Source organism: Cnephaeus nilssonii (assembly GCF_951640355.1).
Source record: "Cnephaeus nilssonii genome assembly, chromosome: 10".
NCBI lineage: Eukaryota > Metazoa > Chordata > Mammalia > Chiroptera > Vespertilionidae > Cnephaeus > Cnephaeus nilssonii.
This window is the reverse complement of record NC_137081.1, coordinates 64,067,668-64,088,817: the sequence shown is the minus strand read 5'-3', so window position 1 is coordinate 64,088,817 and position 21,150 is coordinate 64,067,668. Positions and strand designations below refer to the sequence as shown.

The 21,150-nt window shown below is 38.8% G+C and overlaps 1 protein-coding gene across 1 annotated transcript in view; it reads left to right on the top strand.

Annotated features, from left to right (window-relative positions):
- Positions 1-20,268, top strand: part of EPC2 (enhancer of polycomb homolog 2) — a 134,133-nt gene extending 113,865 nt beyond the window's left edge. The window contains exons 9-14 of the mRNA XM_079783244.1: positions 984-1,129; positions 1,235-1,578; positions 13,170-13,306; positions 16,110-16,269; positions 17,188-17,521; positions 18,446-20,268. Coding sequence (XP_079639370.1) covers positions 984-1,129; positions 1,235-1,578; positions 13,170-13,306; positions 16,110-16,269; positions 17,188-17,521; positions 18,446-18,518 — 1,194 coding nt within the window. The 3' untranslated portion in view covers positions 18,519-20,268. The remainder of the gene's footprint in view (positions 1-983; positions 1,130-1,234; positions 1,579-13,169; positions 13,307-16,109; positions 16,270-17,187; positions 17,522-18,445) is intronic.
- The last annotated feature ends 882 nt before the right edge of the window (positions 20,269-21,150 follow it).

The window sequence follows — 21,150 nt, the reverse complement described above, 5'->3', positions numbered from 1 at the left end:
AAGCCATCTTGTGCATACATATCCAGTAAGTATCAAACATAAAGGACCATTTTTAAATTTTATCTAATCATTATATTCATAACTATTTTACACACTTAGAAATTATTTTGTGCTATTAAGTCAAGTTTTGGTATAGCATTATATCAAAGAACAGGCCTCACTCCCAAATGTTTGGGTTTTCAGATAAGGTATAACTATATAGTTATAAGGATGCCCTTCATATATGGCTTGTGGACACCATTTGTCATATAGCCTTTTCAGGGTGTGTGTGTTTATTTTTTAAAAAATATATTTTTATGGATTTCAGAAAGGAAGGGATAGGGAGAGAGAGATAGAAACATCAGTGATGAGAGAGAGTCATTGATTGGCTGCCTCCTGCACTCCCCACACTGGGCATATGCCCTGACCAGGAATTGAACCGGTGACCTCGTGGTTCCTGGGTCGACACTCAACTGCTGAGCCACACCTGGCTGGGCAGGGTGTGTGTGTTTAATGTAGAAGAGGTAGGGAGTTGTTTACAAATTATGCTAATGAGAGAAGGAAAATATTAAAGGGGCAGAAGTGCTAAAACACAAAAATAGAATAATAAAGGGGATGAGAAGGTAAAGAAATGGACTGTATGTTCTTATACGTAAAGAGGAAGTGTCAACTTGACCCATGCGTGCTTAAAAAGTGTTATTTTGGGTCCAAAAAAATTTCTTCGGGTTTATCACAATAGAAAGCTTATTACTAACTTCACTATCTTTACTTTTTTACATAAATGTTAAAAGCCATGTTATTCTTTAAAGATTTATTTCTTTTTAAAATATACCTTAAATGTGTTTATATTTGTAAACTAAATTCAATTTGAATTTTTAAATTTCTGAATATCTAAATTTAATTGTTTTCCTAATGCTGTAATTACTTTATTTTTATCATGAGTTAGCTTTTTTTCATTTCAGATTTACTCCATGAGTTTTAATTTATTTTTCCTTTCTTTGCAGCCTCGTTTGGACCAAGTTAACCATTCATTTGAAAATTCAGAATTGGCAGATCTGGATAAGTTGAGATATAGGCATTGCCTTACAACACTCACAGTCCCAAGAAGATGTATAGGATTTGCAAGGAGGCGAATTGGCAGAGGTGGAAGGTAAACTATTTGTTTTGACATGGATTTTGTTTACAAGATAGAAGAAAACTTATAGGAAAATGTTAAGTTCTTCCAGATAATATTTGGTTTTATATTGTTTTTCAGGGTCATAATGGACCGAATATCCACAGAATATGACCCAGTCCTGAAACAGATAGATCCTGAAATGCTGAATGGTTTTTCAAGCTCTTCCCAAACTATAGACTTTTCTTCTAATTTCTCTCGGACCAATGCTTCCAGTAAACCTTGTGAAAATAGACTGTCCCTTTCTGAAATATTAAGCAATATCAGATCATGTCGACTACAGTGTTTCCAGCCAAGGCTACTAAATGTACAGGACAGTGATAGTGAAGAATGTACCTCAAGAAAACCAGGGCAGACTGTGAACAATAAAAGAGTTTCTGCAGCATCTGTAGCTTTATTGAACACCAGCAAGAATGGCATATCAGGTAAGCTGTCACTTTATTAGAGGTATATCCTGCTGGTTTTTTCTCCTTAAATTTCATTATATACTCAGTAAACTTACATGGTAAATTTTGAAGGTTTATTTTCATAATCCCACTGGGAACTGCAATTTTATCTTGATCTACCACATTTCCTTCCATCCTAAGAAATTAAACCTAATTATTGTGGTTGACATTTTAACCAAAATGTCCTGATACCTATAAAACTATTGAGGTATATTCTGAGTGTGTGGGCCTGCTGTGGTGACTATGGAAGCAGAATGCATAGGGATTCCTATGGGCAAAGTGATTATAAGCTGCAACCATATCATCATTGCACAATGCTGTCTGCTTTGGTTAAAGAAAACGTTTATTTTTTTAAGTATTAATTGTCCTTAAAAATAGGCATTGCTCCTCAAGAGTACCATTGAAAGCTTTTTTTGTGTAAAATGATATTTTAAGAGGCTTTCTATGAAGAGTTATTACTTTTATCTGGTAACTTACCTTTTTAATTGAGATTTGAAAGTTTTTTTATTTTAAGAAACATTGTGCTCAGTATAATTTAATATTTTTATGACATGTACATTGTAAATAATGTATAATATCTAGAGAAACAAAAGTGTAATTTTGATTTGTTTCCCTCTGTGGATAGCTTCTCTTTATGCAAGTATGTATAATTTATAAACATCCTTATAACAAATGCATTGCAAATGATTCATGGTATCCAGAAACAACATAGATGTGACTTGACTTATACTGGTTATATCCTTTCTTTCTCTTATAGGTATAGATTTCTAAATTATTTCCTGGATGGTGTATTTTAGTATGCAAAATTATGTTAAACTTATTTAAAGTGATTTTAAATCATTTTAGCTTGAAATTTGGTCTCAAAAATGTTCAGTCTTTTAGTTACTAAATTGCTTATTTTCAAACTGACCTAGAAATATTTATGTGTTTAAAAGTTGTAATGGGAAATTGAATTTGTTTGAATGATTGGAAGTTGGAATATCATTTCTCCAAATTAATTGGTTAATATTCTCCTAAATGAATTTAGGTAAGGAAAATGGCATCCTGTTATGTAAACTTCATAAGTCTGTGAAGTTTAATGAGCTTTTGAAGCTGAAATGAATAAATACCTAATGTGATTTTGAAGTGACAAGATTGTCAGAAATCTAAAGATAGTAGGAAGTTGATGAATTTAGGTCAGATCTTTTTTTCAGCCAACTCCAAGACCATTGTTCAAATGATTGAACTGAACAGGAATTCCTATCCCCAAAATTGCTCAAAATAATTTTTGCCAAAAAGGGAGTTTAAAAAGCCTGTCAGTATAGGGATTTATAATTAGATTTGACCATAGAATGAGTTTCTACTTTACCAATGTATATACCAAATCAAAAAAATGGTTTTAATTTATTCCTTCGCAGCTTGAACATACTTGCAGCTTTTCTTCTTCTATACAGTCCAATCCACTTTAGATCTATCTGACTTAACTCTTTTCCAGAAAATATATATTTGTTGCATATTATTGTATCATCAATACTCTAAATGCATTGGTCCAGAAAAAAACTTAATGTAACTTAAATAATTTCATAATCAGCTCTAGAATTTTATGACACTACCATACATTAGCATAAAAAAGGCATTTAAGTGTTATCTACCTAGTAAAAGAGTAACATGCTAATTGACCGTACCTTCATGACACCCACCAGCCAATCAGGAGTGAGTATGAAAATTTACCCAATAAACATAGCGGGTTAATTTGCATACACAGGCACCGAGCAGCTGGGGGCGGGGCGGGACGCTTGCGTTGTTGCCATGGCGACGACTCAGGCGTTCTGCACCACCCCAGCCACTCCAGGCCCCTGGGCAGCGTGGGAAGGCAGAAAGGTGGCTCCGGGGCCAAAGCAGAAAGAGGCGGTGCTGGCAGCCAGGGAAAGGAAGGCCCATTCTTACACGAATCTTCGTGCATCGGGCTTCTAGTAATAACTAGAGGCCCGGTGCACGGGGGGGGGGGGGGGGGGGAGGGGGGCATAAACGGGCAGTCGGACATCCCTCTCACAATCCAGGACTGCTGGATCCCAAACGCTTGCCTGCATGTCTGATTGCCCCTAACTGCTTCTGCCTGATCACCCCCTAACCACTCTCCTACCAGCCTGATCGATGCCTAACTGCTCCCCAGCTGGCCCGATTACCCCTAACTGCCCTCCCCTGCCAGCCTAGTTACCCCTAACTGTCCTCCCCTACAGGCCTGGTCGCCCCCAAGTGCCTTCCCCTGCTGGCCCGGTGACCCCTAACTGTCCTCCCTTGCCAGCCTGGTCGCCCCTAAATGCCCTCCCCTGCTGACCTGATCGCCCCCAACTGCCCTCTCCTGTAGGCCCGGTCGCCCCTAAATGTCCTCCCCTACTGGCCTGGTCCCCCCCAACTGCCCTCCCCTGCAGGCCTGGTCCCCCCCCAACTGCCCTCCCCTACTGGCCTGGTCCCCCCCAACTGCCCTCCCCTGCAGGCCTGGTCCCCCCCCAACTGCCCTCCCCTGCAGGCCCAATCACCCCCAACTGCCCTCCTCTGCCGGCCCAGTCACCCCTAACTGCCCTCCCCTGCTGGCCTGATCGCCCACAACTGTCCTCCCCTGCCGGCCATCTTGTGGTGGCCATCTTGTGTCCACATGGGGGCGGCCATCTTGTGTGTTGGAGTGATGGTTAATTTGCATATTACCTCTTATTATATAGGATAATAAAATACACACTTCTCAGGGAACTTAAAGTTAACTGCCATGCATCCAAAACGGAAACCATTCCCACGCTCCACGACATTTTGAATTTAATTTAGAAAATCAATTTGCAGTGAATATTATAAAAATAAATATATTACAATTTGGGTGTTCTTGAATATTTTCATCTGAAAATTCTCATGAAAAATGATTTTAAAGTTGGTCAGGGCTGCCACTTAGGGAAAAGTGTGTTGTTTTTTTAATAGACGAGCGTGATGTTTGGGGAAGGTCTACCGCTTGCATCTACAGACACTTATGGCGTACAGTGTTAAATCACAAGTGTTAAAAAGTTATAACATCATAGATAATAGGATTTTTATTTTTGCCTTTCTCCTACCATTGGAAAAAAATGATCTGTGTAATTTTTCCTGCCTTACGTGTTTTTTTTAGTACTCTCAACATAGTACCATTTAAGCTACAGTAGAATCAATATTTTTTAATTGAACTCTTAAAATATATAATTATTTGTTACTAAAGGATTTTGTTTGAAGTTTTCCTTCTCTGCTAAGTGTGATCCTCTAGTCATAAAAGTCACAAGGTTTTTTGTTTGTCTTTAACAAATTCATTTCAAAATAGTAGGCATAGATATATAAATGCATAATGAAACAGGTATTTTAACAGCATTTTTTAAATAACCACAGAGCTATGGCAATTTTAAGTATCCATTTGTACCATATATATATATATGTATGTGTATATATATATATATATATAGCCAGCAATCATAATGACCAGTTGCTATGACGCCCACTGTGGCCAGTAAACCAGCCCGATCAGGGGGTGGGGCCGGCCAGCCAACCTCACAGCCCCTCCCCCCTGCCAGCCTGCCCCTGATCGTACTCTCCCACCCTGATCAAGAGCGGGGCAGCCGGCCAAACGCTCCCTCTTTTCCCACAACACCCCCGCCAGCCCCACCCCCGATCAGCCAGCCCCACCACGATAGGCCCGCAGCCCCTTCCCCTAGCCGGCCCACCCCTGATCACACCCCCACTCCAATATGGGGCGGGCTGGCCAGCCAACCTTCTGCAGCCCCTCCCCCCGGCCGGCCACACCCCCACTGGGCACCCACCACCCTGATCAGCCCACAGCCCCTCCCTCTGGCCAGCCCCGTCCTTGATTGTCACCCCACCTCAATAGGGGACAGAGCCAGTTGGCCAACTTCCTGCAGCCCCTCCCCCGGCTGGCCTTGTCCCTATGGGCCCCCACCACCCTGATCGGCCCCCAGCTGGCCCTGCCGCTGATCCCCCCCAATAGGGGCCAGGGCCAGCCGGCCAATCTCATGCAGCCCCTCCCCCCGCCTGGCCCCACCCCAGATCGGCCCTCCATCCCAATCAGGGGCAGGGCCAACTGGCCAACTGCCCATGGCCCCTCCTTCAGGCCACTGGCCCCTGATCGGCACCACCATTCAGGGGTGGGGCCCACCGTCCAATCGCCCACAGCCCTGTCCCCCAGCCATCCCAGCCCTAATCGGGCCCCGATGGGGATGGGCCAGCTGGCCAACCTCCTGCCATCTCCTCCTCCCGACAGGCCCAGCCCCAATCCACCCCGATTGGTGCCAGGCTGGCCAGACCCCACCCGTGCATGAATTCTTGCATGGCTTCTAGTTTTCTCAGTTCTGGTAATTTTAAGTGGATTTTAAGTGGATTTCTCAGTTCCGGTAATTTTAAGTGGATTCACTTCAATAAGTATTGATAGAAATTCCTTCATCTGCCTAAAGCAAAGGATGTAGGTGTTTTTAGAAAGTTGTATTTTGATATATGATGGATACATACAAAAGGATTGAATATGTGGTTTCTTTTAGTCTATGTGTCTTTAACACTTTTGCCTTCTGCTTATTCTTAGTTGCCTTTGTCTTGAGAGCATGTGTGTTTAAGAGTACCAAGACTGACACAGGACCATATTTGTACCTGGCAGGGTATCACTGAGCTAGACAAATTATAAGTACTGAATCTTCTGTTTCACAGCAGGCAAATCCAGCAAATAAAAGATTTAATCAGAAAAGAAATATGATACACTTGGAAGTAATATTTATTTGTATCACAGGTTCCTTAGTTCTTAAAAAACAACTTGAACTTGAGGTCTAGTGGCAAAGAATTTTCTTTTTTTTTTTTTCATATTGTTTATAACCCAGTTAATGCTTTTCAAGTCATAATCCCTGTGTTCTAAATATATTCTAATTCTTATTTTTGTATCAGACATATAGGACTTAAAGGAATAAATATTGAAATGTGTGTCCTAAGTATTAGAAGAACTAAAACTAAATACTTCATTTTAAAGCAGAGACGCGTCTTGTAACTATTAAGTAAAATAAGGATATGTTTTCTTAGTTGCAAAATTATTCTCAAAGAATAGAATCAGGACAGAGAAAGGAAAAGTAGATTGTGTTGAACATGGCAAGTGAACAATCAAGGGTTATTCATTTCATACATAATTATTTAGGATATTTGCAAAGCACTATATTAAGTGTTTAAAAGTTGCAAAGTTTTACAAAAAAAAATAATCCTTACCTTCAAGAAGTTTACAAGCAAATATTGCATTCTTTATATAAAAAGACTAGAGTCCCGGTGCACGAAATTCGTGCACGGGGGTGGGGGGGTGTCCCTCAGCCCAGCCTGCACCCTCTCCAATCTGGGACCCCTCAAGGGATGTCCAACTGCCCGTTTAGGCCCGATCCTCGGGCCTAAACGGGCAGTTGGACATCCCTCTCACAATCCAGGACTGCTGGCTCCCAACTGCTCGCCTGCCTGCCTTCCTGATTGCCCCTAACCGCTTCTGCCTGCCAGCCTGATCTCCCCCTAACCACTCCCATGCCAGCCTGGTTGATGTCTAACTGCTCCCCTGCCAGCCTGTTTGCCCCCAACTTCCCTCCTCTGCCGGCCTGGTCACTCCTAACTGCCCTCCCCTGCAGGGTTGATCGCCTCCAACTTCCCTCCCTTGCAGGCCTGGTCCCTCTCAACTGCCCTCCCTTGCAGGCCTGGTGCCTCCCAACTGCCCTCCCCTGCTGGCCATCTTGTGGTGGCCATCTTGTGTCCACATGGGGGCAGCCATCTTTGACCATATGGGGGCAGCTATATTGTGTGTTGGAGTGATGGTCAATCTGCATATTACTCTTTTATTAGATAGGATAGAGGCCTGGTGCACGGGTAGGGGCCGGCTGGTTTGCCCTGAAAGGTGTCCCGGATCAAGGTGGGGGTTCCCTTAGGGTGTGTGACAGCCTGAGTGAGGGGCCTGTGGTGGTTTGCAGGCCAGCCACGCCCTCTGGCAACCCAAGCGGAGGCCCTGGTATCTGGAATTTATTTACCTTCTACAATTGAAACTTTGTAGCCTGGAGCAGAGCCAAGCCTCCTGTTCGCTCCTTGGCCAGCAGCCATTTCTGTTTAGGGTTTGTTTACCTTCTATAATTGAAACTTTGTAGCCTTGAGTGGAGGCTTAGGCCGGCCAGGGAAGGCAGAAAGCTTGGCTTCTTCTATCACCTTGGAAACCCAAGCCTCCGTCCTGCTCTCTATGGCTGTAGCCATCTTGGTTGGGTTTATTTGCATACTCGCTCTGATTGGCTGGTGGGTGTGGCTTGTGGGTGTAGCAGAGTTAGGGTCAATTTGCATATTACTCTTTTATTAGGTAGGATGATAAAGTTTCTAGTCATTTGAAAGTATAGCATTATTAAACTATTCTTTTGATATGCTGTTCTTAAATCCAGACCTCAAGAAAATATAGGCTGGATTAATTTACATTTAATCTTGGTTTTGACTAATGCATGGTTGCAAATTAACTTTCCTTATTTGTCTTAGTATACTGAGTAGTAGATACCAGCAGCCTTTGACCATCTTCAGATATCTTAATATTACCAATTTGTAAAATCGTAAAACTATTTGTTTTTTATTTTAGATAGTTTTACGAGAAATTCCTGATTTTTATTTTTTCAGTTTCTCTTCCTTTCTTAAATTGCCATAAAATGTTGGCAAGCATAAAAGTTTTAGGATAGCCCAGCCAGTGTAGCTCAGTGGTTGATCATTGTCCTATGGACCAGGAGCTCACAGTTCAATTCCCAGTCAGGGCACATGCCCAGGTTGCGGGCTCAATCCTCAGTATGACGCGTGCAGGAGACAGCCAATCAATGATTTCCTCCCATTACTGATGTTTCTATCTTTCCCTCCCTCTCCCTTCCTCTCTGAAATCATTAAAAATATCCTATCTAATAAAAGGCTAATACGCAAATTGACCGAGCAGCGGAACAACTGGCCGCTATGATGCACAGGGGGAGACACTCAATCCAGGAGCTGCCCCCTGGTGGTCATTGTGCTCCCATGGGGGGGTTGGGGTGCTGCTCAGCCAGAATCTGGGCTCGTGGCGGTGGTGGGAGCCTCTCCCGCCTCCACAGCAGCACTAAGGATGTCCAACTGCTGAGGAGCAGGCCTAAGCCATCAGTTGGACATCCCCCTGAGGGCCCCCGGCACCCGGACTGAGAGGGCGCAGGCTGGGCTGAGGGACCCCCCCCCCCCCCCGACCCAGTGCACAAATTTCTTGCACCGGCCTCTAGTATTTATGTAAAAGGGAAGATTCTGTAATATGGATATCTACCTATTAGAATGTGTTTACCCAGGGAGATTTGCATAACTTTTTACTTAGGGAAAGGAACACTTCCCAAGGTGAGACTTGGAATAGTGAAATACTGCCATCTTCACAGAACATTCAGCTTTGTGGTTACTTTTAAACTAGTAGGACTTGGAGGGGTTGGGTAGGGCAGATTTATGACTGGCATGAATTTCACTTCTAAACTAGCAACTTCAGAGCAACCAGAGGAAAGAACTTGGGTTGGTCCTAAGCAACAGAAGCAGACAAGGTTTCTCTTTTGTACATTCCTCTTTCCCTTTGTGACACTACCACCGACTCAAAGCTCTGGGCCCCTGTCCTGTATCTCATTCCTAAACAGATTTCTTCATGCTATAATTATGGCCTTGTCCTTATTATATTAATGCTTACCTCTTGGTAACTCAAAGTCATTGTAAGAAATAAATCTCTTGTGGAAGTATTTCAGTAATTTTTTTAAAGGAAAAATAATTAGTAGAGAAGGTACTTTCAATCAAATTACCATCCTCCACCAACCAGTAAGTCAACCCTGAGAATGATAATTCAGTAAACAATGCTCTAGAAAATTCTGAATGAGGAACTTCAGCTTGTTTCAAGCACAAGCACCTTATAGTAAAGAAGATGCTAGGTAACAAGAATTGATATAATATGCTAAGTTTGAGGTGAGAGAGAAGAGAAACAACGATGAATGTAAAATTTTAAAGCATATTATATTAAATTCTCAACCAGTAATGGAACCAGGAATGAGAAGTAATCAGCTTAAGTTTAAAAAACTGGGAAACACTGACCATTAATTTGAATAATTGGATTGCTCTTTGGTTGGAGATACATCTGAGAATACATTGTATCCTGAGTTTTCTAGGAAACAATATGGGGTTCCTGAGCAAACTAATGGTTCTCAACAGAGCAATAAGTAGACATAGCCCCCAAAATGGGCAATTTTATCAGCATTCCTTTTTTGTATATATAAATGATTATTCATAAAAGCAAGTTGAATACCTATAATTAGCAATACTTTGTTTGCCATGGACTACCAACCAAAAGTAATTATTTTAATTTTAAAAAGTATACTTCCTACTAATTTAGTATATACTTTATTCTGAATTAATAAGATTTTATGACTGTCTGACTTAAAATATTTTGGAAACAGAAAAGTTACTCATTATCCTCATTTCTCTTTAATTTTAAAATAGTTACTAAAAGTATATTCTTTGTTTGGTTTATTATTCACTTAAAGTTAACCACTGACTCAGCTTTTTACCACAATATAACCCTTAGCTCTGGACAAGCATAATACTGGATTTGAGGAGTGGACCATGTTAACACCAGATTCCAAGTCAATTTTTTTTTTAATTGATACACTCCTTACACATATAGGACTAAACAGATTTTTGGGGGATGAAATTTTCCTTCCTGCCTTTGTATCTAATAAACTATTTTTCATCTTTCCCAAGGTTTTCAAACAGCTGGAAATTCATGAATACTTCATATTTTCATTTGATTTTGAAGATTGTACATTTAGAATTAAAATTATTATTTTCCATTTAAAAATAGAATACTTGCAGTGAATTTAATATGTGCAAAGAAAGACATTTGATTTTGTTGGTAATTCAGTAAGATAACTAATGTGTACTTCAAAAATACAGGTAATATTAACATTTTAGTGAGCATTATCATAGCCCGAGGCTTTTTAATCTTCTGAAAATAAAATTGCTGTCTGTGTAAGAACTGTTTTCCTCTCATTGTCTAATACACGTTTTAATGATGATTAGAATTGTGGAAGCCCTGGCCCGTGAGGCTCAGTTGGTTGAAGCATTGATCTGTAAACCAAAAGGTCATGGGTTCAATTCCTGGTCAGGGACCATACCTAGGTTTCGGGTTCAAGGCCCCCACCCCCCACACCCTCATGGCACATATGGGAGGCAACTGGTTGAGGTAGATATCTCTCTCTCTCTCTCTTTCTCTCTCTCTCTCTCCCCCCCCCCACCACCACCACTCCTCCCCCAACCCCCCCCCCCTTCTCAAATCAATAAACATCCTCGGGTGAGGATTTATTTTTTAATTGTTGTGGAATAGTAATGAAGACATATTAAAGCTTTGTTCATCTCTGATGCCTAACTCCCTTTTCATACAAAATAGACTATACTATGTATAACTTATTATATATCTGATTAACCATCAATTTTTTTTTTTCCATTTGTGATCCTACTATACAGAATACTTTGGGGACTAGTTAAGTAAACTAGGTTAAGGGTCTATCTCCTATGTAAACTTCTTTAGGTTATATTGATTAGATTGCTCGATTGCATTTAAAGGTTGACACATTTATTAGTTGGTATTTCTTTTTCTTTTTTTTTAAATGTATTTTATTGATTTTTTACAGAGAGGAAGAGAGAGGGATAGAGAGTTAGAAACATCGATGAGAGAGAAACACCGATCAGCTGCCTCTTGCCCAACCCCTACTGGGGATGTGCCTGCAACCAAGGTACATGCCCTTGACCGGAATCGAACCTGGGACCCTCCAGTCCGCAGACCGACGCTCTATCCACCGAGCCAAACCGGTTTTGGCTAGTTGGTATTTCTTTATAAGTATCTGTTCTTCCCAACTACCCTATAGGACGTCATAGCAGGGACCTTCTTAATTTATTTTTTCCTATAGTCACGCCTAACTCAATACAGCACTCTGCATCACAATAGATAGTAAATACTTGTTGACTGAGAGAAATAGTTGGGGGAAAGGAAAGCAATAAAAATAGAGCATCCCTGGCTGGGTAGCCCAGTTGATTAGAGCAGCTTCGGACCACTGGTGATCCCTGAGGTCCGAAAGGTTGGTGACCGCTGGATTACAGCATGGTCCCAATATGCCAAGGTTGCAGATTAGATCCCGGTCAGGGCACAGACAAATACAAGAAACAACCAATGAATGCATAAATAAGTGGAGCAAGGAATCTTTCTCTCCACTCCCCCTTTCCCCTCCTCTCCTCTTTTCTCTCTCTCTCTCTCTCTCTCTCTCTCTCTCTCTCTCTCTCTCTCTCTCTCTCTCAAAATTAACTTTAAAAAAAAGCAAAATTACTCTAGTAGTACATATATTCTGATGTGATTTAATATTTCTTGACTCGAATAACATAGTAACTGCTATGGAAATAGCTTTGTGTCCTAAATCATTTTATCAGTAAGCTACTTAAATATGAAAGTTTGTATATGTTTGTTTGAGAAAAATGTTTCTTATATTACTTTTACTTAACTAATCTTTTCAACAAAAGTTTTAGATGCCTTGCTTTTATTTTAAATTACTAACTTTTAATACAGTTGGTTACAGCATAATCAGTTCTATCTGAGGAAACATTGTATCTTTAATTTTCTGAATACCTCTCCGATTTCTAGCCCATATTTTTATAGATAGGACTTATTTTAGACAGCTAATCTATTGGCTTGAGCTATGGTTTATGGCAGTGATTTTCAACCAGTGTGCTGCAAGAATTTTAAAACATGCAATACCTAACTGGTCAGGGCCACTGACCTCTTTTTCCTTACATTGTCAAATAAATAAATGACAACAGCCAACACAATAGCCATCGGTGTGAATGAATCAAAATTATACCTATTTTTTGTCAGATTAAAAAAATTAATAAAAATTTAAAAAATTAATGTAATTTTTTGGTGTGCCAAAGACTTTTAGTAATTAGTTTATGTGTGCCATGAAATGAAAAAGGTTGAAAATTGCTGGTTAATGGTTATGTAAGATGAACATCATTGTCTTACACTCTGATTTGTAATTTTGTAATTTTTTTTAAAAAAAAGGTATTTTCGTATTGTCATAGATGAAAACCAGCAATCAAAACCAATTACATTATTACAGATGGTCATATGTTCTTAATATGGCTATAACTTAACTTAGCCTTAATATTATTTGCACTAATAAATCAAAGTTTTCTCATTGTATTTAACATAGTGTAGAGAAGTAAGAGTGATTACAGATAATGAGTCTGAATAAATGATAGAATTCTCATATCAGGGGTATGTTATATAGTAAAAAATATAGGAACTTTTAGCATAAGGTCATGAATATTAGCATAAGCCACTTTTGCTGAAAGATTTGTCATTTTTATTGGATTCTTTGATGATGTATATTGCGGTTTATAATTGCTTTTCATCTTAATTGTGGAATAAATTTATGTTGTGTTTTATTTGTGTTGTTAAAAGTACTTTTAAACATACTTCTGAAATTAATGTTCTTTATTAGTAACAGGGGGTATCACAGAAGAGCAGTTTCAGACACATCAACAGCAGCTAGTTCAAATGCAAAGGCAGCAACTTGCTCAGCTTCAGCAGAAACAGCAATCTCAGCATTCCTCGCAACAGACACATCCAAAAGCACAGGTAAGCCTGTCTTTAACCATGCTTATTTCTCTTCCTTTCTCTCATAATTACATAGTCCTGTTCACTTGTAGTCAAGTCAGAGGAAATAATCTTGATATTGCCACTCTTGATTTTAAAGATCAAACCTCTAAGTGTCTTTTTAGTTAATTTACATAATTTTAATTTTAAGTGACCAGTTCATATTTTATGAGAGGCGCATTAGAACCAAATAGGATATTTTTAATTTAGGAAAAAAATGTTTTGAAGGGTTATTGAGAATTTTTAAAAGTAATTGCATACTTTTAGAACCATTATCCCCCAACCCTTACTATCCCCCCCAAAAAAATATTTTTAAGCACTAACTTTCCTAACCGCTAGTGCCATGTGGTTGTGCCCCAAGCTGAAAGGTATTTACTTCTCTTGAATTGTGCATTAACTCTAAACATATTTTCTTGAATCATATTTCCCTGAAGAAAAAAATGCCACCAGGTGAGGTCCATAAGCACCATTAAATGAAGACACTATGGATAAGAATAAAAATACCTGATAAAATTATAATTGCCAGAAGAGAAAAGCTTTCAACACCTTGAGATGAGCCCTGTAGACTCATTTTGGACTTTTGGCCTCCGAAACTGTATGACGATGAATTTCTGTTGTTTAAACCACTAAAAACAAAACTAACTGAGAAGTGTATTTCAGATTTGCGCCATCTGAAAAAAATAAACCCAGTGTTTTAGGTCTTAAATTTTGTTGCACCATAATTCTAAAAAATAATTCTAAAATAATAATGAGATTAACTCAGTTTGTTATATCTCAGGCCAGCATCTGCCCATAGTAGTTAGTTCAGCTCATTCTCAAAAGGTCAGTACACCAACCTTGAGATCTCATGTCCAGCAACATGAAAATCTCAGTCACTCTGGGACTCCTTAACACTCCCCTATCATCCTGGTGGATTTGGGACTGGCCCACATTCTAGGATTGTTGGCTGTTAGTAATAGCTACCAGTTTTATACAGAATCAAGAGTAAATGCCATTCAAAGAACCTAAGTAGACACTTCAAAGAGGACATACAGATGGCCAAAGGACATATGGAAAAATGCTCAATGTCACTAATCATCAGAGAGATGCAAATTAAACTCTAATGAGGAATCACCTCACACTGGCCAGAATGGCTACTATCACCAAATCAACAAACAAGTGCTGGTGAGGACGTGGAGAAAAAGGAACCCTAATACACGGCTGGTGGGAATGCAAACTGGTGCCACCACTATGGAAAATAGTATGGAGTTTCCTCAAAAAATTAAAAATGGAGCTGCCTTTCAACCCAGTGATCCCACTCCTAGGAATATATACAAGAATCCTGAAAACACCAATCAGAAAGACTATATGCACACCTATGTTCGTAGCAGCTTTATTTACAATAGCTAAGATCTGAAAACAGCCCAAGTGCCCATCAGTAGATGAATGGATTAAAAAGCAGTGGTACATTTACACAATGGAATACTATACAGCTATAAAAAAGATCTTCCCTTTGAGATAGCATGGAGGGACCTGGAGAATGTTATGCTAAGCGAAATAAGCCAGTCACAGAAAGACAAATATCACTTAATCTCACTTATCTCTGGAACCTAATGAACAAAATAAATTGATGAACAAAAAGCTCCAGAGACATGGAAGCATGCAACAGACTGATGAATCTCAGAGGAAAGAGGCAGTGGGGAAGAGATTAACCAAAGAACTTATATGCATATATGCGTAGTTCATGGACACAGAAAATAGTGCCGTGAAGGCCTAGAGTGGAGGAGGGCAATGGGGGACATCTGTAATACTCTCAACAATAAAGATAAATTTTTAAAAATAATAAATGCCATTAAACTTGCCTTTTTATTTGCTTTTTGGGAGTCTTTTGAAGTGTTTTCAGCCTACTCCAGGATTAAGCCAAGACACGTTTTTTTACATTGTGATAAAGATGACTCTAAGTCATCTCTGATTTTATTTTGCTCATAGTATCAAGATTGTCAAGTATTTTTATTTTTTTTAAATATATTTTATTGATTTTTTACAGAGAAGAAGGGAGAGGGATAGAGAGTTAGAAACATCGATGAGAGAGAAACATTGATCAGCTGCCTCCTGCACACCCCCCACTGGGGATGTGCCCGCAACCAAGGTACATGCCCTTGACCGGAATCGAACCTGGGACCTTTCAGTCCGCAGGCCGACGCTCTATCCACTGAGCCAAACCGGCTAGGGCTAGATTGTCAAGTATTTTTAAAGGCATTCATTAACACTTACTGGAAAAAATGTATAGAGCATTAAAGGTTTGGGTTTTTTTAATCCCCTAGTTCTTTCTGAGAAATAGTTACTTCTCAGTTTTTAGTCACTTCTCTGCTTCATATGCCAAAAATAGTCTATGAAGCCCTGGATCTGTCTCTTTTTTTTTCTTTTTTGTTTTTGTTAATCCTCACCAGAGGATGTGTTTCCCATTGCTTTTTCAGAGGGGAGGTAGGGGGAGAGAAAGAAGCATCAATGTGAGCGAGAGACATCAATTGGTTGCCTGACACATGCCTCAGGTGCGGGGAGTGAACCGGCAACCCAAGTACGTGCCCCTGACCGGGAATCAAACCCATGACCTTTTATCGTATGTCCGACTTTCTAACCACCTAGCAATACAGGCCAGGGCCAGAGCCCTCCGTCTCTTAATCTAAACACTTGTAACTGTTCTGTATGAAAAAGCAACAGCCTCTTCTTGGGTTTTACCCACTTCTTAATATGTTCATGGAATCACATCTAAAAAAAAATGGGTTTAATCTTGTTCATTTTACAGGGCTCAAGCACCTCTGACTGTATGTCTAAAACACTTGACTCAGCCAGCGCCCACTTTGCTGCATCTGCAGTGGTCAGTGCACCTGTTCCCAGTCGCAGTGAGTCGGCCAAGGAACAGAACACTGGGCACAACAACATAAACGGTGTTGTCCAGCCTTCAGGTAAGCCTGTGGTTTCATGTGGTACTTACTAGCTCAAAGTTGTAACTCAGTGGTTTGAGGTATGGTTTTGTTTTTAAATCCAAGGGGAAGATGTACCAAACGTCTTCTGTGGATAATGAGTGGTAGAACAGCTGGTGTGTTTTAGAATTCAAATAGAGCCTGCTTCCTGTTTCTTTTGTACCACACCCCTGGATATCTGCCTGTGTGACTCCACCCTGTCTGGTTTTATCCAGGTCCTGTCAGTTGCCTCACATCTTAGGAAATGCATCAAGCTAATCACTAACCATCACCGCTAAATTATCCATGCTTTGTTAAAAAGACGAAATTCCATGCAGGACGATCATTAAGATTGAAATGGATTTACCTCCCCGGTTTTACATACTCAGAGGCCTGCTTTCTCTGACTCCTCTTGAAGTGCAGCATTGCTCTGAAACCCTGTCTGCTTCTTATTACCCCGAGTCCTCAGAGACTTGCTGTTCTTAACATCCTTCAACTACTGCTCTAACTTTAGGGTTTTCACTTGCTTTGGCATGCATCCACAATCCTGATTGCTTCTCCTTACTGATGTTCTTACATGTATCCATTCTAATAGAAATCCAACGATAGTCTTCACCTGCCCTCAGCCTCCATAATGGACCACTCTGTCCTATTATACAATTTCCAAATATGGAGGCAACAGAATAATTTGCAAAGCCCTTTTATGTAGAAAGAGGGTGTCTTTGTCTTTGGGGTTGTAACAGGTGCGTATGTTGTCCTTACTAATCAGAAGCTGTCTTTTGAGAGGCCATTATGTGGAAAGTTGACATGGTATTTAATTAGATTACAAATGTTTGCATATATTTTTATTATTAAAATCTTTTTAAGAGTTTAATTAATGTCTCATGACATAAATTGAATGATTTTTTTTTTCTCCTTCAGGAACCTCTAAAACATTATACTCCACCAATATGGCTTTATCATCCAACCCAGGGATTTCAGCCGTACAACTTGTAAGGACAGTTGGCCACACCACTACAAATCACTTAATCCCAGCCTTGTGCACAAGCAGTCCTCCAACACTTCCCATGAACAGTTCTTGCCTGACAAATGCAGTGCACCTCAATAACGTCAGTGTTGTTTCTCCAGTCAATGTGCATATCAATACACGGACTTCAGCACCATCGCCAACAGCCTTAAAACTTGCCACAGTTGCTGCCAGTATGGACAGAGTGCCAAAGGTTACTCCTAGCAGTGCCATCAGCAGCATAGCAAGGTGTGTGTGTGCTTGTTTCAGGCATCATTCTATCCTTTTCTGCTGGCTACTCTGAGGGAGGAAAAGACTTTTTTTTTTACTGCTCAAGTAATAGATGTCTGTTGATTGGCTTGCTCTTCAACAGATACTGAATATCTGCTTAGTGTAAAGTGCTTTGACTTATTATTTGTTTGAGGTCACTACTGCAGTGTTTAAATGCCAGCCAAATTATTAAAACACAGGAGAAAACCACATCAAATTGGGAACCATCAAACCAAAAGAGATATATCACAGAGCCTATTTTAGAAACTTCAGTTACTCTTATATGACTTATTAGTAGTTTAAACAGTCTGGAGGATTAGAGTTGTTATTAACATCCATGTCAGAGCTTTAATTTTCAAATCACATTTGTGTTTTCTTCAACATTAAACACAAGAGGAGAGTAAATTATTCTATGTATATATTAAAATTGATAATATTTTGGGATTAACTAAATCTTCTTTCTGTGAAACTAATACATGAGAACAATGAATTTAAAAAATTGATTTGCATGGGTTAATAACTACATGACCTTGAAAAGTTAAACTACAGTAGAAAGTAATTTAATATTGTGCTCCTAATGATCATTGTTTTGGAGCATCATAAGCTCCATCCATTGTAAAAACTTGGATTGTCCTATGTTATATATTGCATAAGTAATTTTATCACTCGCTTCTACTGAAATTTGTGTTAAATTCCTTTTTTTTCCTAAGTAAATAGTTATAATCAAGTAATTAGGAACTAATAGGATTTCTTAGCTGAAGGAAACTTTTTCTCATTCCTGTATAGAAATTATAAAAGTTGGGAAATGTTCTTGGGAAGTACGTGTTTAGTTATAGTACATAAAAAGGTATCTGTAAATACTAGAGAGTGTTAATGTTTATTTTACTCTTTGCCTTATTATAGAGAGAACCATGAACCAGAAAGATTGGGTTTAAATGGAATAGCAGAGACAACAGTAGCTATGGAAGTGACATAACCTAAAACATGTGGCTTTGACCTGTGCTGATGGTGTGCAGTCATTCATATTCCAGCTGAATGCAAAAGGCGACACTCTGTGGATCACAGAGGTTAACCATGGACCTAAATGGACTACAGTATATCGGATGTGTAATCCATATATGATGTATATTTTGTAAAATCGGGAAAATCACTACCTTGTAAAATAGTTTATTTGTATCATCAATATTATTTCTGTTACTTGAATAGTAGATATTCATCATCATGCTTTTGCACTTGAATTTGCAACTGAATGGATTTAAAAAAATAATTCTTTAATGGGATCATGAGCATGAAATGGGATCCTACATCACTTGTTTTAACTATTTATTTTGCCATGTTTACATTTTGTATCTTGTAAAAATAAATCCAACTTTGTGTCTAAAACGTTAAAGATTCATAGCTAGGAAATGAAATTCTTGTAATTTTTTTCTAAAGGAACTGTAAAGTTTTCACTTGGTTCATTTTGTTTCACAATTTGACTAGATGGACTTTTTGGTAAATACTTTAGTGGCATTTCACTGTCAAATATGAAGTTCAAGGCAAAATAGTATTTTCTATTACTGTGCAGGGGAAAGGGATGGATCGATACATGCAAATTTAATGTAGTAACTCACTTTTCCATATATTTTGAATGTATATTTCTATTTATAATACCAGTTTATAAAAAATAATTACACAGAAAAAAAGGACTAGGAAAAATTATGCATCTAGCACATTTAAACTGTGCAGATAAGAAAATTTTTCAAGGATTACATTTTATCTGAAGACTGCATATTTTAACTGGCTTTAAAACTGTAACACACCACATAAAGGGTATTTTACCAGGTATGTATTGCATTATTATATCATTGCAATAATTATTGGAAGTCTAGATATCGAGCCATCCCAGGTGTTGGGAGGGGGGGAGGGTTGTGGCAAGATTGTCTTTTCAATTTTGGAGAGTTTTCCTGTGGCTACAAGGCAAGTAACGGGTTGGAAAAAGTCTGACTGTAAGCGTTGGACACCTTCATAGTGTAGTGTTTTAGTGACTTTTTTTATACGGTTCTTGTAAATTAGATACGTGTAGTGGTGTTTCAGAATGTTTGTTTATGCACTAGTTCAGACAACTTTCCCTGTTACTTGTTCTTGATAAGTGAAAACTGCAGGGAAATAAAAATACATATCAAAACATGGCCATGCTGCATATGTGTTTATTTCACATTGTGCACACAGTGTCAGTAAAATTTAAGGGAGACGATAGCACTTAACAGCACTTTTCATTTTCACAGTGCTTTCCAAGCATTAATGAAAAGAACTATAAGGAGCTCATCTGTGGGCACTATTGGGTTTCAGATAATCCAATATAAACTACCTTTGATATGAAAAGTTCTTGAAATATTTTACAAATGTAAGTAATTTGCAGTATAACATTCATTGAAATCTCATAAATGAGCCTCATTTTATAAATAGAAGTTTAGAGTAGAATTATATTGCAAGGGCGTTTTGTCAAGTAAGTTCTGGGAAATGTAAATATTTTTAATGAATATGATTAAAACCATTTCAAACTTACATAATTTTATACTTTACATTTTTTATATCTGCAGTTCTAAAAGTTGTAAATTGATATGTCAGTTGAATTAATGGGCCAAGATTTCTGCTGAGAGTGGTTTTTATTCAGGTCCTAAATGTGTAAAGCAATTTATGGGCAAAACCATAGAAAAATAAATAAATTTAATTTCTTCATTGGTTGTGACCTGATAGGATCCATGCTCGTTTCTGCCATTCTACCTCTGGAGTTCTCATTGCTGATGATATAAAGGAAATCATTTTGTTTGATATGTATCATGACTGTTTTCATTCTGCTTGTAGTTGAATGTATCTCTTCGTTAAGAACTTAAAATAACGTTAGTGCCAATTTTGGAGAAAGCTTTTTTTTCCATTTTACTCAAGCAAAGCATGAAGTGAATTTGCCTTATGTGATATACATGTTAAAAAATAATTTAAGTAAAACAAAAGAACTATCCATTTGTACAGTTTCTGGAGATGTGACAAATCCAGAATTTATCAGACTGATGACCCAATTTATTTGTTCCTTTTGAAGTAAAATAGAAAAATAAGCCTTCATTATTTTGGTGGTTGTAACTATTTCATGGATGGCATTTCAGTTACTTGGACACACATTTCAAAAACTTTCGTGACAGATACTTATTTTCACCTTATTAAATTGAAGAACAGTTTAGTTTTGCATGGCCCTCCACAGGGCAATACCACTACCTCTCTCTTGGTTTTCTAAGGAAACTAGTGTTGGTACTTGTAATTCAGTAAGCTCCTAGAGTCCTTGGAGGATTTTTTTATGGAGTAGTAGGTCTGTTCGTTTGCTTGTTTGTTTATTTGTTTTAAACAAAGGGGTAACTCTCCTGTGCTTGGGATATCTTGTAATTCAGTATAGATAAAAGTATTTATAAACTAGTCTTCCACCTTCCTAAAGAGAGGAAGTACCCTTCCTTTCCTAGTAATTGAAGATCATCTTTATGCCCAGGGATTATGACGGTAGCTCTAAATATATTTCACCATGTGTTGCAAATCTTTTGCAAAAGTCCAAGGGATGGGGGGAATGCCTGAAGGGCACA